At 45.6% G+C, this 20,407-nt stretch overlaps 1 protein-coding gene across 2 annotated transcripts in view; it reads right to left on the bottom strand.

Moving 5' to 3' along the window:
• C5 (complement C5) overlaps nt 1–9,417 on the bottom strand; it is a 138,527-nt gene extending 129,110 nt beyond the window's left edge. For both annotated transcript variants that reach the window (XM_040324047.1, XM_040324048.1), the window contains exon 1: nt 9,224–9,417. In XM_040324047.1, coding sequence (XP_040179981.1) covers nt 9,224–9,291 — 68 coding nt within the window. In that variant the 5' untranslated portion in view covers nt 9,292–9,417. The remainder of the gene's footprint in view (nt 1–9,223) is intronic.
• Nucleotides 9,418–20,407: the final 10,990 nt, after the last annotated feature.

The following is a 20,407-nucleotide window of genomic DNA, read 5'->3' as shown; positions in this document are numbered from 1 at the left end:
CGCCCGGGGGGGGGGAGGGGCATTATACAGGGCACAGTGGCGACAATGGGCACAGTGGCATCAATGGGCACAGTGGCGACAATGGGCACAGTGACATCAATGGGCACAGTGGCGACAATTAAAGGGCACAGTGGCGACAAAGGGCACAGTGGCGACAAAGGGTACAGTGGCGACAATTGGCACAGTGGCTGTGTTTGATGGCATGGCACAGTGGCTGCGTTTGATGGCATGGCACAGTGGTGACAATTGATGGCACAGTGGCTGCGTTTGATGGCATGGCACAGTGGTGACAATTGATGGCACAGTGGCTGCGTTTGATGGAATGGCACAGTGGTGACAATTGATGGCACAAAGGCTGTGTTTGATGGCATGGCACAGTGGTGACAATTGATGGCACAGTGGCTGCGTTTGATGGCATGGCACAGTGGTGACAATTGATGGCACAGTGGCTGTGTTTGATGGCATGGCACAGTGGTGACAATTGATGGCACAGTGGCTGCGTTTGATGACATGGCACAGTGGTGACAATTGATGGCACAGTGGCTGCGTTTGATGACATGGCACAGTGGTGACAATTGATGGCACAGTGGCTTTATTTGATAGCATGGCACAGTGGTGACAATTGATGGCACAGTGGCTGTGTTTGATGGCATGGCACAGTGACTGCGTTTTATGGCATGGCACAGTGGTGACAATTGATTGCACAGTGGCTGCATTTGATGGCATGGCACAGTGGCTGCATTTGATGGCACAGTGGCTGCGTTTGATGGCATGGCACAGTGGCTGCGTTTGATGGCATGGCACAGTGGTGACAATTGATGGCACAGTGGCTGCATTTGATGGGCACAGTGAGGCTGCAATTGTTTTTATTTTTTTTCGTTTGCGCCCCCCCAGCCGCCACTGGGAATGTCCACACAAGATGTAAAACCTTCAACTGTAGGCTTTATTTTCACTGCATAAAACTTGCGAAGGAAGTAGAGAGTATAGAGGGAAGGGGAAGGTTCAGGCACACGGTAAAGAATGCACAACAGTATTCAAAGTTCAAATATTCGCCACTCAATCCTGAGTGTGTATTGCTCACCCGGATAGACCCCCCTTTCACATGGCCTAGCAGCCGGAATGATGCACGGACAGTATAGAAACAGCAGTGCCGATCCTGACCTCCCTGGGGCCCTAAGCAAAATGACATGTCACATTAAAGTTGAGAAGGGGGGGGGGGGGCGACATTCATTGTCTCTCATTCCCAACTCAGAAAGTTGATGGGTATGCAGCTGCAATACAACTGATACCCCAGTTATGCTGGCCATACAAGTAAAGAATTCTTTCCAGCCAGCAGACTGAGAAAAATCCATAGATTCTCCCATCCATGCTAAACAGTGCAAATCTACCGCTGCTGGCTATTGCTTTCTGACAGCCAACACAGCTGCCAGAATACCCAAAAACAGTGACTGCAGCTGATTACCGGAAATCTCTAGTTAGTTGCCTTTTATCTACCTGGACCCATTCATTTCTCATTTGTGGTGCTTTACCACCGACGCTGCCCCCGCCCCAGTGTGAAAGAGCCACTGGAAGTAACAAGCCTATGTGAACAACTATTTGCATCCCAGTGAGTTTCAACAGAGACACAAATGGAACTTCAAATAAATTAGGGCTGTTACTGATTAAAATTTTCGTGTTCGATTAATCGATTTTATTTTTAATCGATTAATTGACTAATTTCGATTAATTATAACGCACATACATTTTTCGGATCACCACCATATATAGTCCCGACTGTAATATCCACAGACATCTCCCCACTGTAATATCCACAGACATCTCCCCCACTGTAATATCCACAGACATCTCCCCCACTGTAATATCCACAGACATCTCCCCCACTGTAATCCACAGACATCTCCCCACTGTAATATCCACAGACATCTCCCCCACTGTAATATCCACAGACATCTCCCCCACTGTAATATCCACAATCACACCCACTGTAATATCCACAGACATCTCCCCCACTTTAATATCCACAGACATCTCCCCCACTGTAATATCCACAGACATCTCCCCCACTGTAATATACACAGACATCTCCCCCACTGTAATATCCACAAACATCTCCCCCACTGTAATATCCACAGACATCTCCCCCACTGTAATATCAACAGACATCTCCCCCACTGTAATATCCACAGACATCTCCCCCACTGTAACCCACAGACATCTCCCCCACTGTAATATCCAGTAATATTAGTGCTTGCTTAGTCTTACCAGAGAAGCCGGCCGAACACGAGCAGTTGAGGCCGGGTGACGACATCAGCGCACCGCTCTAGGCTCACCTAGGCCGCCACCGGGTGGACCAAGATGACCGCCACTCCGGGAGCTAGGCCTAAGCAGTGGCCTTTCCTATGGCCAAGGCAGCAGCGAATCACGTGTTGTGCCGATCCGCATATGGTGACCCGCTCGGATCACGGATCATTTACGATCGGTTGCACCACTAGTACCAATAAAAAGAATTTTGTTTAATCAAAAAAATTTTGATCAATCAAAAAAATTAAAGATTAATCGAGGAATTAATCTTTCATTTCCACAGCCCTAAAATAAATATTGGATAGCTAGGTCCCACTCATTGAAGAACATATAAATTGGATTATATGTCACTGTTACTGAACCCCATGAGTTTTGTGGTAATCCATTCACAACTCGAATTTTGGACAGTCCACATGAATTGCCTGATTCCTGTTGTATGGCCATCCTAAATCTGAACCCTGATTGAAGGTAAACAGTCTCTGTGTAAACAGAATAGTTTACCTGAACAGTGGGTAGAGTTCACTCTTACCACCTTTCACAATACAAAACAATCCTTCCCTGCAATACTTGCATTCTTTTGCTGTGGGTGCCACTTAGCCTATACCACCCCCCCGACCCCCCCTCCCTACACACCTACATTAACCATTACCCCACCTGGAGATCGCTTTGCTTGGCTTTCACATCTGGAAGGTCCTCAGAGTCAGATTGGGATTGTAACCTCAGGCTTGTGTCCAACATTTGGCAACAAGTGGAGACTGCTCCAGCTTGCTGCCTGCCTGCTAGGAAATTTCACTAATCTGGTCAGCACTGCTGCTTGCTACATAGTTACATAGTTAGTCAGGTTCAAAAAAGACACAAGTTCATCTAGTTTAGTTGTCTCCAAACTGTGGCCCACAGGCCAGATGCAGCCCTTCGCTTGCCTTTAGCCAGCCCTTGGGGCACTATTTCTCCTACTGATATGAGCAATATTCCTTCCACTGGCACCAACAATGGTACACTATTCCCCCCACTGACACCAACGATGGGTCATTCTGACACCAAAGATAAAACACTATTCCTCCCACTGACACCAAAGATGGGGCACTGTTCTTCCAACGAATACCAACAATGGGTCACTATTCCTCCCACTGATACCAACAATGGGTCACTATTCCTCCCACTGATACCAACAATGGGGCACTATTCCTTCCACTGAAACCAATGATGGGGCACTATTCCTCCACCCACTGACCACCAAGCCTGAGGCATTTTTCTCACACTGACACTGGGAAGTTTTTCACTTCCACTTCCATAGGCGCCCGAAGCTCCAGAAGGCGGGAATTACAATACCGCAGCGCCACATCACTGAGATGATCCTCACTCGGAGCTCGGGCGGGGGGCTCACGATCGGGAGAGATAAGGCCAGCGGAGGAGCGATCGGGTGATAGAAAGGTAAAAAGGCCACTAGGTCCAACAGGCAGTAAAGTAAATGTAAATGCAAAGTCAGGTAGGTGTATGTATGTCAGGTAGGGTCGGTGAGTGTATGTAGGTCAGGTAGTAGGTGAGGTCAGTGTAGGTCAGGTAGGTGTATGTATGTCAGGTAGGTATATGTATGTCAGGTAGGTGGTGCATGTATGTCAGGTAGTCAGTGTAATGGTCAGTGTGTCAGGTAGGTGAGTTTAGTATTCAAAATTGATGTGCAATGGTAAGCCAGGCAGCAACCAGCAAGTGAGCTTACCCCCCACCGCCCAGCCAAAAAAACCTGTGCCATGATCATCCCGGATCCAAAACCGTGCTGACGCCCCCCCCCAGTACCGGCCTCGGGCTGAAGCGCCGCCGACATCATATACCACCGCCCACCCCCCTCCCGCCCGGCGGCGATCCTGCGCACCATAAGAACGATTATAGCCGCCATCCGGTGCTTCTCCGGGCTCTCTATGACCGTCGGAGGCCCGGGCGCGATGTGATGACGTCACGCCCGGGTACCCGTAAGTAAACAAACCGCAATTGCGGCTAGTAAGAATGAGATCTGTGAATTTTTTCACAATCTCATTCTTTCCAGCCTGGAGGAGAGATGTGGGGTCTTATTGACCCCGCAACTCTCCATAAAGAGGACCTGTCACACACTATTGCTATTACAAGGGATGTTTACATTCCTTGTAATAGGAATAAAAGCGATCGAAAAAAAAAAAATGTAAAAAAAAGTGTAAAAAATAAATAAATAAAAAATTAAAACGCCCCTGTCCCCGGTAGCTAGCGCTCAGAGGCGAACAAACACGCAAGTCCCGCCCACGTATGTAAACGTCGTTCAAACCACACATGTGAGGTGTCACCACGTGCGTTAAAGCATGTGCAAGAATTCTAGCACTAGACCTCCTCTGTAACTCTAAACTGGTAACCTGTAAAATTTTTAAAGCGTCGCCTATGGAGATTTTTAAGTAACAAAGTTTGGCGCCATTCCATGAGTGTGCGCAATTTTAAAGCATGACATGTTAGGTATCTATTTACACGGCGTAACATCATCTTTCATATTTGACAAAAAATTGGGCTAACTTTACTTTACTGTTTTGTTATTTTTTAATTCATGAAACCATTTTTTTTACAAAAAAAAGGCGTTTAAAAAAATTATTGTGCAAATACCGTGCAAGATAAAAAGTTGCAATGACCGCCATTTTATTCCCTAGGGTGTCTGCTAAAAACATATATAATGTTTGGGGGTTCTGAGTAATTTTCTAGCAAAAGAATGATGATTTGTACATGTAGGAGAGAAGTGCCAGAATAGGCCCGGTATGGAGGTGGGTATTAAAGCTCTGTATTGAAGTGGTTAAATATAGGCACCCCATTGGCCTTATGCCAATCCAGGGGTATTATGCCAGTCATTAAAAAGTCCCTAAACATTAGAAACAATGGGGCAGATCCACAAAGAGAGTACGCCGGCATATACTGATGCGCCGGCGTACTTTCAAATTTCCCGCGTCGTATCTTTGGTTTGAATCCTCAAACCAAGATACGACGGCATCTGGGTTAGATCTGACAGCTTCGTACGCCTTCGGATCTTAGATGCAATACTTTGGCGTCCGCTGGGTGGAGTTTGCGTCGTTTTCCGCGTCGAGTATGCAAATTAGCTATTTCTGACGATCCACGAACCTACGCGCAGTCGTCGCATTCTTTTACGTCGTCTCTAGTCGGCTTTTTCCGGCGTATAGTTAAAGCTGCTGTTTTGCGGCGTATAGTTAAACTTGCCATGTTAAGTATGGCTGTCGTTCCCGCGTTTAATTAGAATTTTTTTTTTTTTGCGTAAGTCGTCCGTGAATCGGGATGGACGTAATTCACGTCTATGTTAAAAAAATGGCGTCCTTGCGACGTCATTTAGCGCAATGCACGGCGGGAAATTTAGGGACGGCGCATGCGCAGTTCATTCGGCGCGGGGACGCGCTTCATTTAAATGAAACACGCCCCCTAATCGCCAATTTGAATTACGCGCCGTTACGCCGCCAGAGATAGACTACGCCGCCGTGACTTGCGGCGCAAATTCTTTCAGGATTCGAACCGAGGACAAGTAAGTCACGCCGGCGTAGCGTATCTCAGATACGCTGCGCCGGGGCAGATCTTTGTGGATCTGCCCCATAGGCTTTGAAATGACAGAGCTCAATTATTTAAGGATCTGTGGGTGGATGCCATCTGATCCAGGTGCTTTATCCACCTTTATTTTGTCTAAATATTTCTGAACAATATGAATTTTAGCCATAGTTGTACATTTGGAGCTATGCCAATATTATCCCCATTATGCACATGGGCTCCACCCTGCTCCTTTATATACCGGTACTCAGAGCTGAAGAAGGTATCTAATTAAATTACCTTCTTTGTCCCCAATCACCCACTCCAGATTATTTTGTAAATGGCCTACATGCTCAGCCCTGACCTTTTAACTATTAATACCGTGCCTTAAAAAAAGTATTTATACCCCTTGACAGTTTCCACATTTTGTCATGTTACAACCAAAAATTAGAAAAAAATTGGGGGGAATTTATGTGATAGACCAACACAAAGTGGCACATAATTGTGAAGTGGAAGAAAAATTATAAAGTCAATACTTTGTAAAACCACCTTTTTCTGAAATTACAGCTGCAAGTCTTTTTGGGGATGTCTCTACCAGCTTTGCACATCTAGAGAGTGAGATTTTTGACCATTCTTCTTTGCAAAATAGCTCAAACTCTGTCAGATTGAATGAATAGCGTCTGTAAACAGCAATTTTCAAGTCTTGCCACCGATTCTCACTTGGATTTAGGTCTGGACTTTGACTGGGCCATTTTAACAAATGAATATGCTTTGATCTAAACCATTCCATTGTATCTCTGGCTGTATGTTTAAGGTTGTTGTCTTGATGGAAGGTGAACCTCCGACCCAGTCTGATGGACCGTTTTCATCAGACGAACCGATCGTGTGTGGGCCCCATCGGTTTTTTATCCATCGGTGAAAAAACTAGGAACTTGTTTTAAAATTATCTGATGGTTAAAAAAACGATAGAAAAAAACGATCGTCTGTGGGCAAGTCCATCGGTTAAAAATCCACGCATGCTCAGAATCAAGTCGACGCATTCTTGGAAGCATTGAACTTAATTTTTCTCAGCACGTCATTGTGTTTTACGTCACCGTGTTCTGACACGATCGTTTTTTTAACTGATGGTGTGTAGGCAAGTCAGCTTCATCGGATATCTGATGAAAAAATCCATCAGACCGTTTTCATCGGATGAACCGATCATGTGTACAGGGCATAACAGGTTTCCTTCTAAGATTGCCCTGTATTTGGCTCCATCCATCTTCCTATCAACTCTGACCAGCTTCCCTGCTTAAAGTAGCCCATAAAAATTATACTGGTTACCACATTGCACACAATCCAAACAGCCGGGAGTGGCATTATGTACCAAGTCAGCTGGGAGGACGGGTCTCAAAACAAGCACTGCCCACATTCATTTTAACCTAAACTGTTTTTTCAAAGGCTGCTCCTGCCTGGGCAAATCATCAGGGCAGGACTAGCATTGCAGTCATTGAATACAATTATTAAAAATTTTCAGTTATGACCAATAGTATTGTACCAACAATTTTTCAATAGATCAGATGGCAGCTTATTCTTGCCCCAATTTTTAAGTTACAGAAAATCAGCATTTACAATTAAAAAAAAAAAATTGAATCCAGTTTCGTAAGCCTAATTTGGCATGCACAGATATCAGCGATAGGAGTCAATAAAAGATAAAAAAAATAGCCTAGTATGCAGGAAAAGTATAATTGCGAATATTTCTGAGCCTGGCTATCACTGTGTGGAAGCATTTCCATGTATTCGCACTGAAGTGGCCACACTGAAGAGCCACCTACTGTCAAGAGCCACCAAGCAGGGAATCACTGTAAAGCACAGATGGGGGGACTTGAGGCTAATGTCTCGTACACACAATCAGTTTTCCAGACGGGAAAACTGTGAGGAGAGCTTTTGATCGGGAATCCCGGCTGTGTGTATGCTCCTCGCAGTTTTTTCAATGGGAAAACTGGTCAAAAACCAACGGACAAAAAAAGAGAACCGGCAAACTTTTGCCTGATGGTTTTTGGCAGTTTACCTATGGGAAAAACTGCGATGGAGCATACACACGGCCCGGATCCCCGGCCAAAGCTCCATCGCAGTTTTCCTGTCGGGAAAACCGGCCGGAACTTTTCCCGTCGGAAATCCCGCACATGTGTACGGGGCATAAAACTAGTGCGACTTTGACTTTGGTACAGAGAATGTAAAGTCGGATTTTGGAGACGCGCTAAAGTGAATGGGCCTTAAACCTAGAAGTTGATTGGTTACTATGCACAGCTGCACCAGAGTCTTTGTGCCCCCATTTTAGTAAGTCTCCTCCTTAGGCCCCTTTCACACTGAGGAGTTTTTCAGGCGGTATATCTCTAAAAATAGCGCCTAAATACCGCCTGAAAAACTCCTGCCCAGCATTCTCAATGTGAAAGCCCGAGGGCAAGCAGCATCTTTGGAGCGGTGAGTATCCCGCTCCTTCACCGCTTCTTCCCATTTAAAACAATGGGAAACAGCGGTAATACCACCCGCAATGCGCCTCTGGCCATCATATTGCACGATGGTCACTTTCTACTCACATCTCCCACCTTCCTTCTCCCCACTTTCTTTTTTATTTTATCCCTGTGTTGTCACTTTTATGTCTTTTTTTGTTGGTGCACGTTTGTACACCTTGTGTGTGATGATTAGGGTGCCGGTCCTCGGGCCAGCCCTGAAAGTCTTGGGAGTGGGTGAACATGGCCTTCTGGCTTAGTTCGCCTGCTCTCATGGGGTCTCCCTTCGGGGGAGTCCCACCTGGGAAGGTTCTGTTTCGGCAGACCCTCCAAGGAAGTTGTGTCTGTCGGCTTTGGCTGCATGGACCACTGTTTACTCTAGTCCCCGTCTGGAGTCTAACGCCCCGGGGGATCAGGGTCAGGCCCTTCGTGAGGAGGGCCGTTTGACGCAGCACCCGTTTCCACGTTTTTGTGATTACACTCTTTATGTGTGTGAACATTTTTTCTACACCGGGTGGAGTTTTTGGGTTGTGTTTTGCACGCCACAGGCTTTTCAATAGAAAAAATGTGTGTGTGTGTGTGTGTATACTGTGTGGCCCCATAATCTATTGCCTGGTGGCCCCATAATCTCCTATTGCCCGGGGGCCCCATAATCTCCTATTGCCCGGGGGCCCCATGAGTTGTCAGTCCGCCCCTGGATACTAGTAACTGATGAGTCTATATTTCTAACAATATGTGCAGATACCCCTCACCTATGAATCTTGCAGCTACCTATGACAGATGGGTAGATACCCCTCATCTATGGGTCTGCTATGGCTACAGCTACACATACACTGAAAATGTGGGCCCTGAACAATAAGACTGTAACAATTTAAGGTGGAATTTTGCCTTACGTTTGCTCTTGGCTTTGGCTCCTTCCACACACAGCGATGAGCAAAGCGATTTGTAGTAGAATCATCATGGACGGAGATAAGACCAGCAAAATTTCAACATGAGAGAACTATAATTCCTATAATTCCAGGTGTAGGGTGGAGCAGATGCCTGTTGGTTGTCACACTGTCCAGCTCCTCTGTTACACTGGCCTTCCTATACTGATACTTTGCCCTCAAGCTCATGTTTGCCTGACCAGGTTAAAGCCAGCCTCTTTGTTTGCCACTTCATTGATTGATAGCATTGGACAGTATATTCTGTTTGTCTTTCTTTAGAGTGAAGAAAGATCTTACCATCCTCCTTGACGCCTTCATCCTCAGCCAAGAAAACACAGTGTGTCTTTATATTCCAAACCTTGGTGCAAAAAACAAAAACAAGTTACCGTAGTACAAGTGTGAAAAAGCCACTTCACCAAAGAGTGATATTTCTGCATTTAGTAGATGGTTCAGGTTTAATTTGTTTAATTTGTTTTAGGCCCCGTACACACGACCAAACATGTCTGCTGAAACTGGTCCGCAGACCAGTTTCAGCGGACATGTTCGGTCATCTGTACGGCCGACTGGACAATTTTCCGGCGGATCGGACAGGTTTCCAGCGGACAAATGTTTCTTAGCATGCTAAGAAACATGTCCGCTGGAAGCCTGTCCGTCGGACATGTTCGGTCTTCTGTACAGACTCACCGGACATGTCCGCTCGGACGAAAGCCCTCGCATGCGTCGAAGTGATTCGACGCATGCGTGGAAGCATTGACCTTCCAGGGCCGCGCACGTCATCGTCGCGGCCACATCACCGCGTATCGTGTCCGCGCGGATTTCTGTTTGATGGTGTGTACAACCATCAGACAGAAATCTCCTAGCGGACATATCCGATGAAAACGTTTTCCTCGGACAGTCCGTCCGTGTGTACGAGGCCTAAGTTTCAGATGGACCATTTGTCTGGAGTTGGGCTTTTGTACGCCTAATGGTTTCTTAAAGAGAAAGTGCACTTTCATACCCCTGAAGCCTATAGTTGTTTTATTTTATAATTTGGGTAAAGCAATAGGAAGAGTGTGAACAGCCAGCAGTGGGTAGAATTTGCATCAATAGATATGGTGGGGAAATGTTGCTGCTGGAGTTCCCAAGAATATGATGACCTTTCTCATCTGTAACTGAGATACCAGTTTTGGGTGGATTAACCAATTTTTTAGCATTTCAGCTCCTCCCTGCTATTTTTGAAAAAGTCCAGTTTAGCTCCAATTTATTAGGAGCAAAACAGTTATCTGGAGGGATCTGTTTGAGTTGCACAATTGTTTGATATACACAATCTGATGTTGTTCTGGATTTGATTGGTTCCACTGTTACCAACATTTTTGTTAAGGGCTGGTTCAGACCACATGCAGTCCAGGTAATTTAGGATCTTGTACGCCAGTAAGAGCTGTTTAGTTACTTTATGAATGTAGCGCATGGCTACTTTAATGGCAGGTGGTGCTGTAAATTTAGTAGGGGGTCAGAGAGTTAGTTGCCTCTGACCATGTTTAATTGGCTAAATTTAAGGCCTCTGTTCCAGCTTTGGCTGTACTGTGTGTCCATGCTTACTGTCTGGGGACTTTCAGGCACCCCCAGACAGCAGGTGGCAGCAGTGGAGTCAGGGTCGTGTGGATACTTCTCTTCGGCAGCCAATCAGGAGGGTTGATCACCTCTCTGTGCATGCTGGGGAGAGGTATTTAGGGGACAGATGCCATTGGTTGGGCTTCTTCGCCTTGCCGCCATCCACCTGAGCAGTCGTTTCACCACCCCCGTGTTTGGCCCTCCTGGCCGGGGTGTGTGTGTGTGCAGTGTTCCTGGCTCCGGGACCACGTTGGTCCGGAGCATTAATCTACCTCGTAGACTCAGTAGGTAGACTGTGTCTGCAATTTGCAAGTGGTCCTGGGCTGTCCTTCCCGTGGGAGGAAGCTGATCGATGGAGAACCTGTCTGGGGGATACCGAGCACGAGGCTGGTATCCCCCAAGGAAAGTTGTCGTTGGAAGCAGGACTGTTTCCAGGAAACCAGTTACACCTGAATCTGTCACCTTCCATTTCTTCTATCCCTTCACCTTTCTACTATTTACCATATTTACCCTGTTGGGTAAAAAAAGCACAGAAAATACATTGAAAGACATTGGCACGGATTCACGTAGCACATATGCCGACGTATCTCGAGATACGCCGCGTAAGTGCACAGATGTGCCGTCGTATCTATGCGCCTGACTTTGAAAGCAAGATACGCCTGAAATTAAAGCGGGGGTTCACCCTATAAAATAAAAAAATTTTTTTTTTTCTTCTAGCCTAAAATTCGGCATTGTAGCGCGAGCTACAGTATGCCGGTCTTAATTTTTTTATCGCCGTACTCACAGTGTAATCGTACATCGTAGATTCCGACTGCCCACGGGGAATGGGCGTTCCAATCCAGACGGAAGGTGATTGACGGCCGGCTCTGGCGCGTCACGCTTCTCCGGAAATAGCCGAAATAGGCTTGGCTCTTCACGGCGCCTGCGCATAGTCTGTGCGCAGGCGCCGTGAAGAGCCGAGACCTACTCCGGCTGTCTTCGGGGAGCGTGACGAGCCAGAGCCGGCCGTCAATCACCCTCCCTCTTGAAAGGAACGCCCATTCCCCGCAGGCAGTCAGAATCTACTATGTACGATTACACTGAGTACGGCGATAAAAAAATTAAGACCGGCATACTGTAGCTCGCGCTACAATGCCGAATTGTATGCTACAATGTTGTTCTGCAGGGTGAACCACTGCTTTAAGCTTCATCCGACCGACGTAAGTTTCCTACGCCGTCGTATCGTGGGCGCATATTTATGCTGGCCGCAAGGGGTGCTCCCATTGATTTACGCTTCGAATATGCAAATGACTGAGATACGCCGATTAACGAACGTACTTGCGCCCGACCCAGTAATATATGCAGTTTACGTAAGTCGTACGTCCGGCGTAAAGTTATGCCTCATAAAGCAGGTGTAAGTCAGCAGCATCAATGCACCAGGGAACACAGCCGTCGTATTTTACGTCGTTTGCGAAGTACGTGAATAGGGCTGGGTGTAGGTTTACGTTCACGTCGTAGGCAGTGATTCAACGTATCTTAGGCGTTCGTTCCGACGTGATTCTGAGCATGCGCATTGGGAAGCGTCCACGGGACGGCGCATGCGCCGTTCGTTCGGCCCATCATTTGCATGGGGTCACGGTTCATTTAAATGGATCACACCCACTTCCACCTACTTTGAATTAGGCCGGCTTACGCCTAGGAATTTACGTTACGCCGGAGCAACGTTGGGAGCATTTCCTTTGTGAATACTGTGCTCGCCGCTCTGCGCTTTATTACAGCTCTCATCCAGTACCCTAGACGGCGGGAAGATAGAGGTAACGTGCCACCCACAACAAACCAGCAGCTCCTTCTGGGGTAGTGCTACATGAAAGTAATGTGATCTGTAACAGAAGAGGTCAATTCCCAGCTCTTAACCCACACCATAATCGCATATTTGTGAACCCAGCCTAAAAGTAAATGTTTCTATACATAGTACGGTGATTATACAGGCATGGTCTACTGTTGTCAAATCAACCCTGAGAAAAGCCATGCAGCCATTGCTGGATTGCAGGTAGACATGAAATGGCTGTAAAGAGTCTGCAGGAGATCAGCCGCTTTGGGTAGGTTTAAAAAAGAACAGTAGGGCTTTAGTTGTCATTAAATGCCGTTCATTAGGAATTTACAAATTTACATCTGGGTAGTTGGTTAATCTGTTAAAACAAAATGAACAAACAGCTATTGTGCAATAAGTAGCTGAGCAAACAGGTCTGATACCAAACGCCCACTCCTCTGAATGCAATCCCCTTACGGGAAGCCACTAACCCTTTGTTTGCTCTTCTTTATATTACTAGACATTTCCTGGTTCATCTGGAAATCTTGGGCCAGATTCAGATACAAATGTGTATCTTTAGGCGGGCGTAGCGTATCTCCTATACGCTACGCCGCCGTAACTTTGTGAGGCGAGTATGGTATGCAGAAAGATTATGCGCCCGAAGTTACGGCGGCGTAGCGTATAAGGTCCGGCGTAAGCCCGCCTAATTCAAAATTGGAAGATGTGGGCGTGTTTTATGTAAATTTAGTGTGACCCCACCTAAATGACATTTTTATTTAACGGCGCATGCGCCGTCCGTGAACGGATCCCAGTGCGCATGCTCCAAATTACGCCACAAATAGTTAATGCTTTTGACGTGAACGTAACTTACGCAAAACCCTATTCTCTAATGACTTACGCAAACGACGTAAAATGTAAAAAAATTTACGCTGGCCCGACGTCAATACTTAACATTGCGTACGCCTCATATAGCAGGGGTAACTATACGCCGGAAAAAACCTTACGTAAACGACGTAAAAAAAAATGCGCCGCACGCACGTTTCTGAATCGGCGTATCTACCTAATTTACATATTCTATGCGTAAATATACGGAAGCGCCACCTAGCGTCCAGCGTAAATATGCAACTAAGATACGACGCCGTAAGAGACTTACGCCGGTCGGATCTTAGGGAAATCTATGCGTAACTGATTCTAAGAATCAGGCGCATAGATACAACCCTGCATAATCAGAGTTATGACGGCGTATCAGGAGATACGCCATCGTAACTCGTTTCTGAATCCGGGCCCATGTGTTTACATTTTTGTGGTTTGGGAATATTATTGTGCAGTTTTTATTTATTGACATTTATGAGATGAGGGTTTATATTTATAAATTGACATTATAGAAAAAGCCACATTGTTCCGTGTATAGTGACCATCAACTGCTTTGCTGATCAAAAGAGCCAGCTTCCAACTTTTTTCCAATGAAAATAGTGCAGGTCTGCCTGATCCTTTGAGGGCCTGCCTGAACCTATAAGAAGCCAAAATACTTTTTTTTTTTGCCTTACATTGGAGCAGACTATAAATGTCTGCCTCTCATTAAAGGGGTTTTCCACCCATTTTTTAAGTTTATTAAAAGTCAGCAGCTACAAAAAGTGTAGCTGCTGGCTTTTAATAAACAGACACTTACCTGCTCCACGGCTCCAGCGTCTTCATTTCTAGTGTGGGCACCCGGCAGTGACAGCTTTCGGCTTCACGGCCGGGCACCCACTGCGCATGCGCGAGCGGCGCGGCGCCATCCGATTGGACAGGCGCTCGCCTAAAGGGAGGGGCTGTCAAAAGGCAATTAAGCTAATCGCCTTTCCAGCCCCTCGGCGGAAGGAGGAAGTGGGACAGGAAGTCCCCTTCTCCTGAAGCCCCCACTCCCCCCCCAAAAAAAATTACATGCCAAATGTGGCATGTAAGGGGGCGAGGAGTGGATTAAGAGGAAGTTCCATTTTTAGGTGGAACTCCTCTTTAAGCATTAAAAAAACAAAACAAAACAAAAAAACATTTATTTGAAAACTATACATATTGCTTCTTTGAAATACAGTCTTTGGTTATGCAAACCGATTGTTGCAGCAGCTGTCCGGGTGGCTGGTCTCGGATGATCTTGGATGTGAAGATGTTGGATGTGGAGGTCCTGGTCTGCGGTTGGGAGGCTGGTTGGATGTACTGCCAAATTCTCTGAAATGCCTTTGAAAACGGCTTATGATAGAGAAATTAACATTTAATTCAAGGGCAACAGCACTGGTGGACATTCGTGCAGTCAACATGCCAATTGCACGCTCCCTCAAAACTTGCAACATCTGTGGCATTGTGCCGTGTGATAAAACTGCACATTTTAGGGGTCTTTCACACGGAGCGGATCCGTATTGATCCGCTCCGTTAGCCCGTTTGGCTCAGCAGGGATTGCTCCGTTAATCCCCGCTGAGCTGTCGGCGGACAGGGCGGTCCCCGCACACTGTGCAGAGACCGCCCTGTCTTTGCTCTGCTCTCCCCTATGGGGAATTGGATGAATACGGACCGTGTGTCCGTATTCATCCGATCCGTTCCGCCAGACGGAAGAAAAATAGGGGTTTCTTCCGTCTGAAAAAGCGGAACTTTGCGGACGCGGATCGTTATGGACGTTAGCGGATGCATCATAGGGATACATTACAAGTCCGTAAACGGACTTGTAATAAACGGTCCGTTCGTCCGCCCGTGTGAAAGGGCCCTTAGAGTGTCCTTTTATTGTGGCCAGCCCAAGGCACACCTGTGCAATAATCATGCTGTCTACTCAGCAACTTGATTTGCCACACCTGTGAGGTGGATAGATTATCTCGGCAAAGGAGAAGTATTCACTAACGCAGATTTAGCCTAGGTTCACACTGCTGTGAATTCAAAATCGCGGTAAAATGCGCGATTTTACTGCGATTTCGCGGCTGCGATTTTCCCGCGATTTCGGCCGCAATTTAATGTAAATCGCGGCCCGAAATCGCAAAAAGTAGTACAGGAACTACTTTTTGAAATCGCAGATGCGGCGTCGCACTGATTAGGACAGTGCCATTGCCGACAATTGCCCCCGATTTGAGATGCGATTTGACATGTCAAATCGCATCTCAAATCGTACCCAGTGTGAACCAGGGCTTAGACAGATTTGTGAACAATATTTAGGAGAAATAGGCCTTTTGTGTACATAGAAAAAGTTGTACATCTATGCATTCAGCTCATGATAAATAGGGGCAAACACAAAAGTGTTGCATTTATAATTATGCTCAGTGTATATACATATATATATATATGAAGCCACAAGCTGTACACTCACTACTTTACATAACAAAGTAACAAAGTGTAATTTCTTCAGTGTCGTCACATGAAAAGTGTATAATAAAATCAGTGTAAATTTGCTGTCCCCTCAAAATAACTCAACACACAGCCATTAATGTCTAAACCGCTGGCAATAAAAGTTAGTGCACCCCAAAGTGAAAATGTCCAAATTGGGCCCAGTGTCAATATTTTGTGTGGCCGCCATTATTTTCCAGCACTGCCTTAACCCTCTTCGGCATGGAGTTCACCAGAGCTTCACAAGTTGCCACTGGAGTACTCTGCCACTCCTCCATGACCACATTACGGAGTTTGTTGATGTTAGAGACCTTGCGCTCCACCTTCTGTATGAGGATACCCCACAGATGCTCAATAGGGTTTAGGTCTGGAGACATGCTTGGCCAGTCCATCACCTTTGCCCTCAGCTTCTTTAGCAAGGCAGTGGTCATCTTGGAGGTGTGTTTGGGGTCGTTATCATGTTGGAATACTGCCCTGCGGCCCAGTCTCTTAAGGGAGGGGGATCATGCTCTGTTTCAGTATGTCACAGTACATGTTGGCATTCATGGTTCCCTCCATGAACTGTAGCTCCCCAGTCCTGGCAGCACTCATGCAGCCCCAGACCATGACACTCCCACCACCATGCTTGCACACTTGTCTTTTTTTAAAACCTATATAAAAATAATTTTCCCAAAAAAGTGTAAAAATACTGCTCCATTCACATTAGTACGTCTCCAAAGTCACAATATTTCCAGTGTGACTTTGGAGCGTGAGTTTTGGTGCAACTTTGATCTGAGTTGCATCAAAACTTGCACCAAAGTAGTGCAGGCACCTTTCCAAAATCACTGCAAGTCACACGATCTGAACGGGTCTCGTTGCAAACAATTGCAAACAATGGGCTGCGACGTATCATGCAACTTGTCATGTCCAAAGTCGTATGACAAGTCGCACAAGTGTGAATGTGCCGAAATGTCTTTAATGTGAGACAGTTCCGCTATTTCTGTTTTTGAGAGAAATCCATCTCTCTGTACTCACTGATCTGAGGCCATTGTGATAAGAGACAGACAGGAGATGTTTTCAGGTATTGTGAGCCAGTCATAACCTAGCTCATGGATCATACACATCTAAAGAATGCCAGTGACACCTTTTTTAAAGGGGTTGTAAAGGTTCATGTTTTTTTCACCTTAATGAATCCTATGCATTAAGGTGAACAAACACCTGGCTGTCGTGGACCCCCCATCCTATGATTAAGCGGTGTGCTCAGCCGCGTAACACGTAAGGAGGAAGAGCCGGTGGTGACGTCATCTTTGCTCCCAGCCGAGAGCAGAGACATTGTAAACTACACGCTACATGCTGTCTGAATACGATCATTTTGTAAGTGTATTTGCTTTTATATATTAAATCGTTTTATCAGTTTTACACTATGGAGTTCTTATTTGTTTGATTGAGAGCCATCCCACCCGTGTACTTATTGCTGGAGCTTGAGCCTGGGGATCTGTGGATCACTGACCAGAGGGATTAGTGTGACAAGGGCTAAACGGGCTGGCCGGGAGCTTCCTATCTCAGGCCAAATTTGCTATTAAGCCAGCAGCATTTGGAGATCTACAGGCTTTTTACAAGCCTTCTTGAGGTGAGAGGCTTGGGCAAACGGATCACTTGCTTTGCATGCTATGCACTGTGGGACCTATTGTGAAGTCAAGCACTTTTATTGGAACACATATGCACTTTGGAAAAGTATTGTCGATTGAAGCACGTTGCTGTGACTTATCTTGGACACTGGATTGATATGCGTTTTATTTTTGCACATATTTTGGAGTGTGGATTGTGCACAGAGACTCACGTTTTTTATTCATATTTTTATTCTTTCATTTAATTATTTGCATGTCTCATATTTATTTATTCTAATTGTTATGGATGACATTGTATTAGTTATTTAGTTATTTAACACTTTTTCCCATTAATTTATTTATCATCACTTATTTGGTGGTATCCTTTATACCACATAAGCGTTTCATATTTTCAACAACATCACTCAAGTTTACCCTCCTTTTTCATCCTGTTGATTGATGGTGGGTGACAGTGATCAGGAGTGACACAAATTTTCTGGCTCTATTGTTTGAACATTTGGATTGTGACTACAGCAGGATTTTAGAAGTTCATTTAGTTATTTGCTATTTTTATTATTAGCAAGCGCCATTGCCCTCCCCCTTATTTATCAATTACTATTAGTGTGTGAGCACTTATTGGCGTGGCTGCTGCTTAGTGTAATTTTAATTTTTAGTTTATTATTAGTTACTAACTAATTTTTAGTTTATTATTAGTTACTAACTCTAGTTAGTGTGGTTTGCGCATTAGTTTTCCCATTATTCAGCACAGTGCTTGTGCTGTGTAATTTGGCCCCCCATATCATCTAAAATACCTGGTTGATCCTGTCTGGTTTTGCCCTTCCCCCTGTAAACTGACCAAGGTACAAGCTTGTCTGACCTTCTGTTAATTCATTTCCATGGGAGGGGGGCGCTTTAGGTGCGGTGTATTCACCGCACCTAAAGCGCTGCAAAGGAAGCTGCTTGCAGGACTTTTTTTGACGCCCTGCCAGCGCAGCGCCTCAGTGTAAAATCACTGGGCTTTCAAATTGGGATTCCAGATTAGGCTTCTTTCAGGCGCTTTACATGCACTTTTTTTTAACGCTAAAGCGCCTGAAAAACGCCCCAGTGTAAAAGGGGTGTTAGAACCATTAAAATTCGGTCTGAGGCCGGATTCACACTTATGCGGTGCGAATTTCAGTCCTCTTATCTCTGCAGAGAGATAAGAGAAGTGTTCAGCAGATTAGCTCCGTTTTAGCTGCGAATTTGGAGACCTGGGAGAGGGGAGGGGGAGGGGCGAAGTGTATTGAGGTGAATGAGACAAATCCTGATGAGAACTGAATACATCTGCGAATCAGATCCGTGCCCATAGAAGATAATGGGCCTGAATTTGCACCTGAGCCGCACTGCAATGCCTAGAAAACGCACACGTTTTTTCGGCAATGCGCAGTGCGAATGCATCGCACATATGTGAACCAGCCTCATTAAAAACAATGGGGCAGATCCACAGAGATCTGCACCCGCGCAGCGTATCAGAGATACGCTACGCCGCCGTACCTTACCTGGCTTTAAATCGAATCCTTAAAGAGTTTGCGCCGTAAGTTACGGCGGCGTAGTCTATCTCTGGCGGTGGAATTCAAATCGGCGATTAGGGGCCGTCCCCGCGCCGAATGAACTGCGCATGCGCCGTCCAGAAATTTCCCGCCGTGCATTGCGCTAAATGACGTTGCTAGGACGTAATTTTTTTTAACATAGACGTGAGTTACGTCCATCCCGATTCACAGACGACTTACGCAAAAAAAAAAAATTCAAATTAAACGCTGGAACGACGGCCATACTTAACATGGCAAATCTAACTATACGCCGCAAAACACCAGCTTTAACTATACGCCGAAAAAAAACTGACTAGAGACGACGTAAAAGAATGCGACAGCCGCGTGTACGTTCGTGGATCGTCGGAAATAGCTAATTTGCATACCCGAGGCGGAAAACGACGCAAACTCCACCCAGCGGACGCCGAAGTATTACACCTACGATCCGAAGGCGTACGAAGCCATACGCCTGTCTGATCTAACCCAGATACCGTCGTATCTTGGTTTGAGGGTTCAAACTAAAGATACGACGCGGGAAATTTGAAAGTACGCCGGCGTATCAGTAGATACGCCGGCGTACTCGCTCTGTGGATCTACCCCAATGTATTTAGAAATGTTCTGCAAATTGGATGCGGTTTAAGCCGCACTCAATTCGCATAGGTGTGAACCCGGCCTAAAGGAGAGAATGCACCCAAGTCAAGCAATTGCTGAGAAATGAACACAGAGACAGCAACATGTCCTTGAAAGCAGTTTCTAATCTGTTAAGCAAGCACTTGATTTTTATATACACATCTTATGTATATAGGTGGTACTAGACATAAACATTTACTAGAATTTCAACAAAAGCCCTCATTAACAATAGCAAACAGTGACTAGATGAAACTGGTTAAACCTAAACTCCCTTATCTTTAAAGCTTAAAGGGGTTGTAAAGGTTTGTTTTTTATTTTCTAAATAGGTTCCTTTAAGTTGGTGCATTGTTGGTTCACTAAACTTTTCCTTCGATTTCCCTTCTAAATGTTTTTTTTCTTTGTTTTCTCTGTCTGAATTTCTCACTTCCTGTTCATCCTCAGTAAGCTGTTCTGGCTGACTAACCCCCAGCCAGATGATGGTGGAAAGCTTACTGAGGAGGTACAGGAAGTGAAAAAAAAACATTTAGAAGGGAAATCAAAGGAAAGGGTAAGTGAACCAACACTGCACTGGCTTAAAGGAACCTATTTAGAAAATAAAAAAAAAAACCTTTACAACCCCTTTAATGTTACAACTAGGGTTGTCCTG

Source organism: Rana temporaria, chromosome 9 (assembly GCF_905171775.1).
Source record: "Rana temporaria chromosome 9, aRanTem1.1, whole genome shotgun sequence".
NCBI classification, from domain to species: domain Eukaryota; kingdom Metazoa; phylum Chordata; class Amphibia; order Anura; family Ranidae; genus Rana; species Rana temporaria.
The sequence above is the reverse complement of the archived record's forward strand: the minus strand, read 5'-3'. Positions and strand labels throughout refer to the sequence as shown.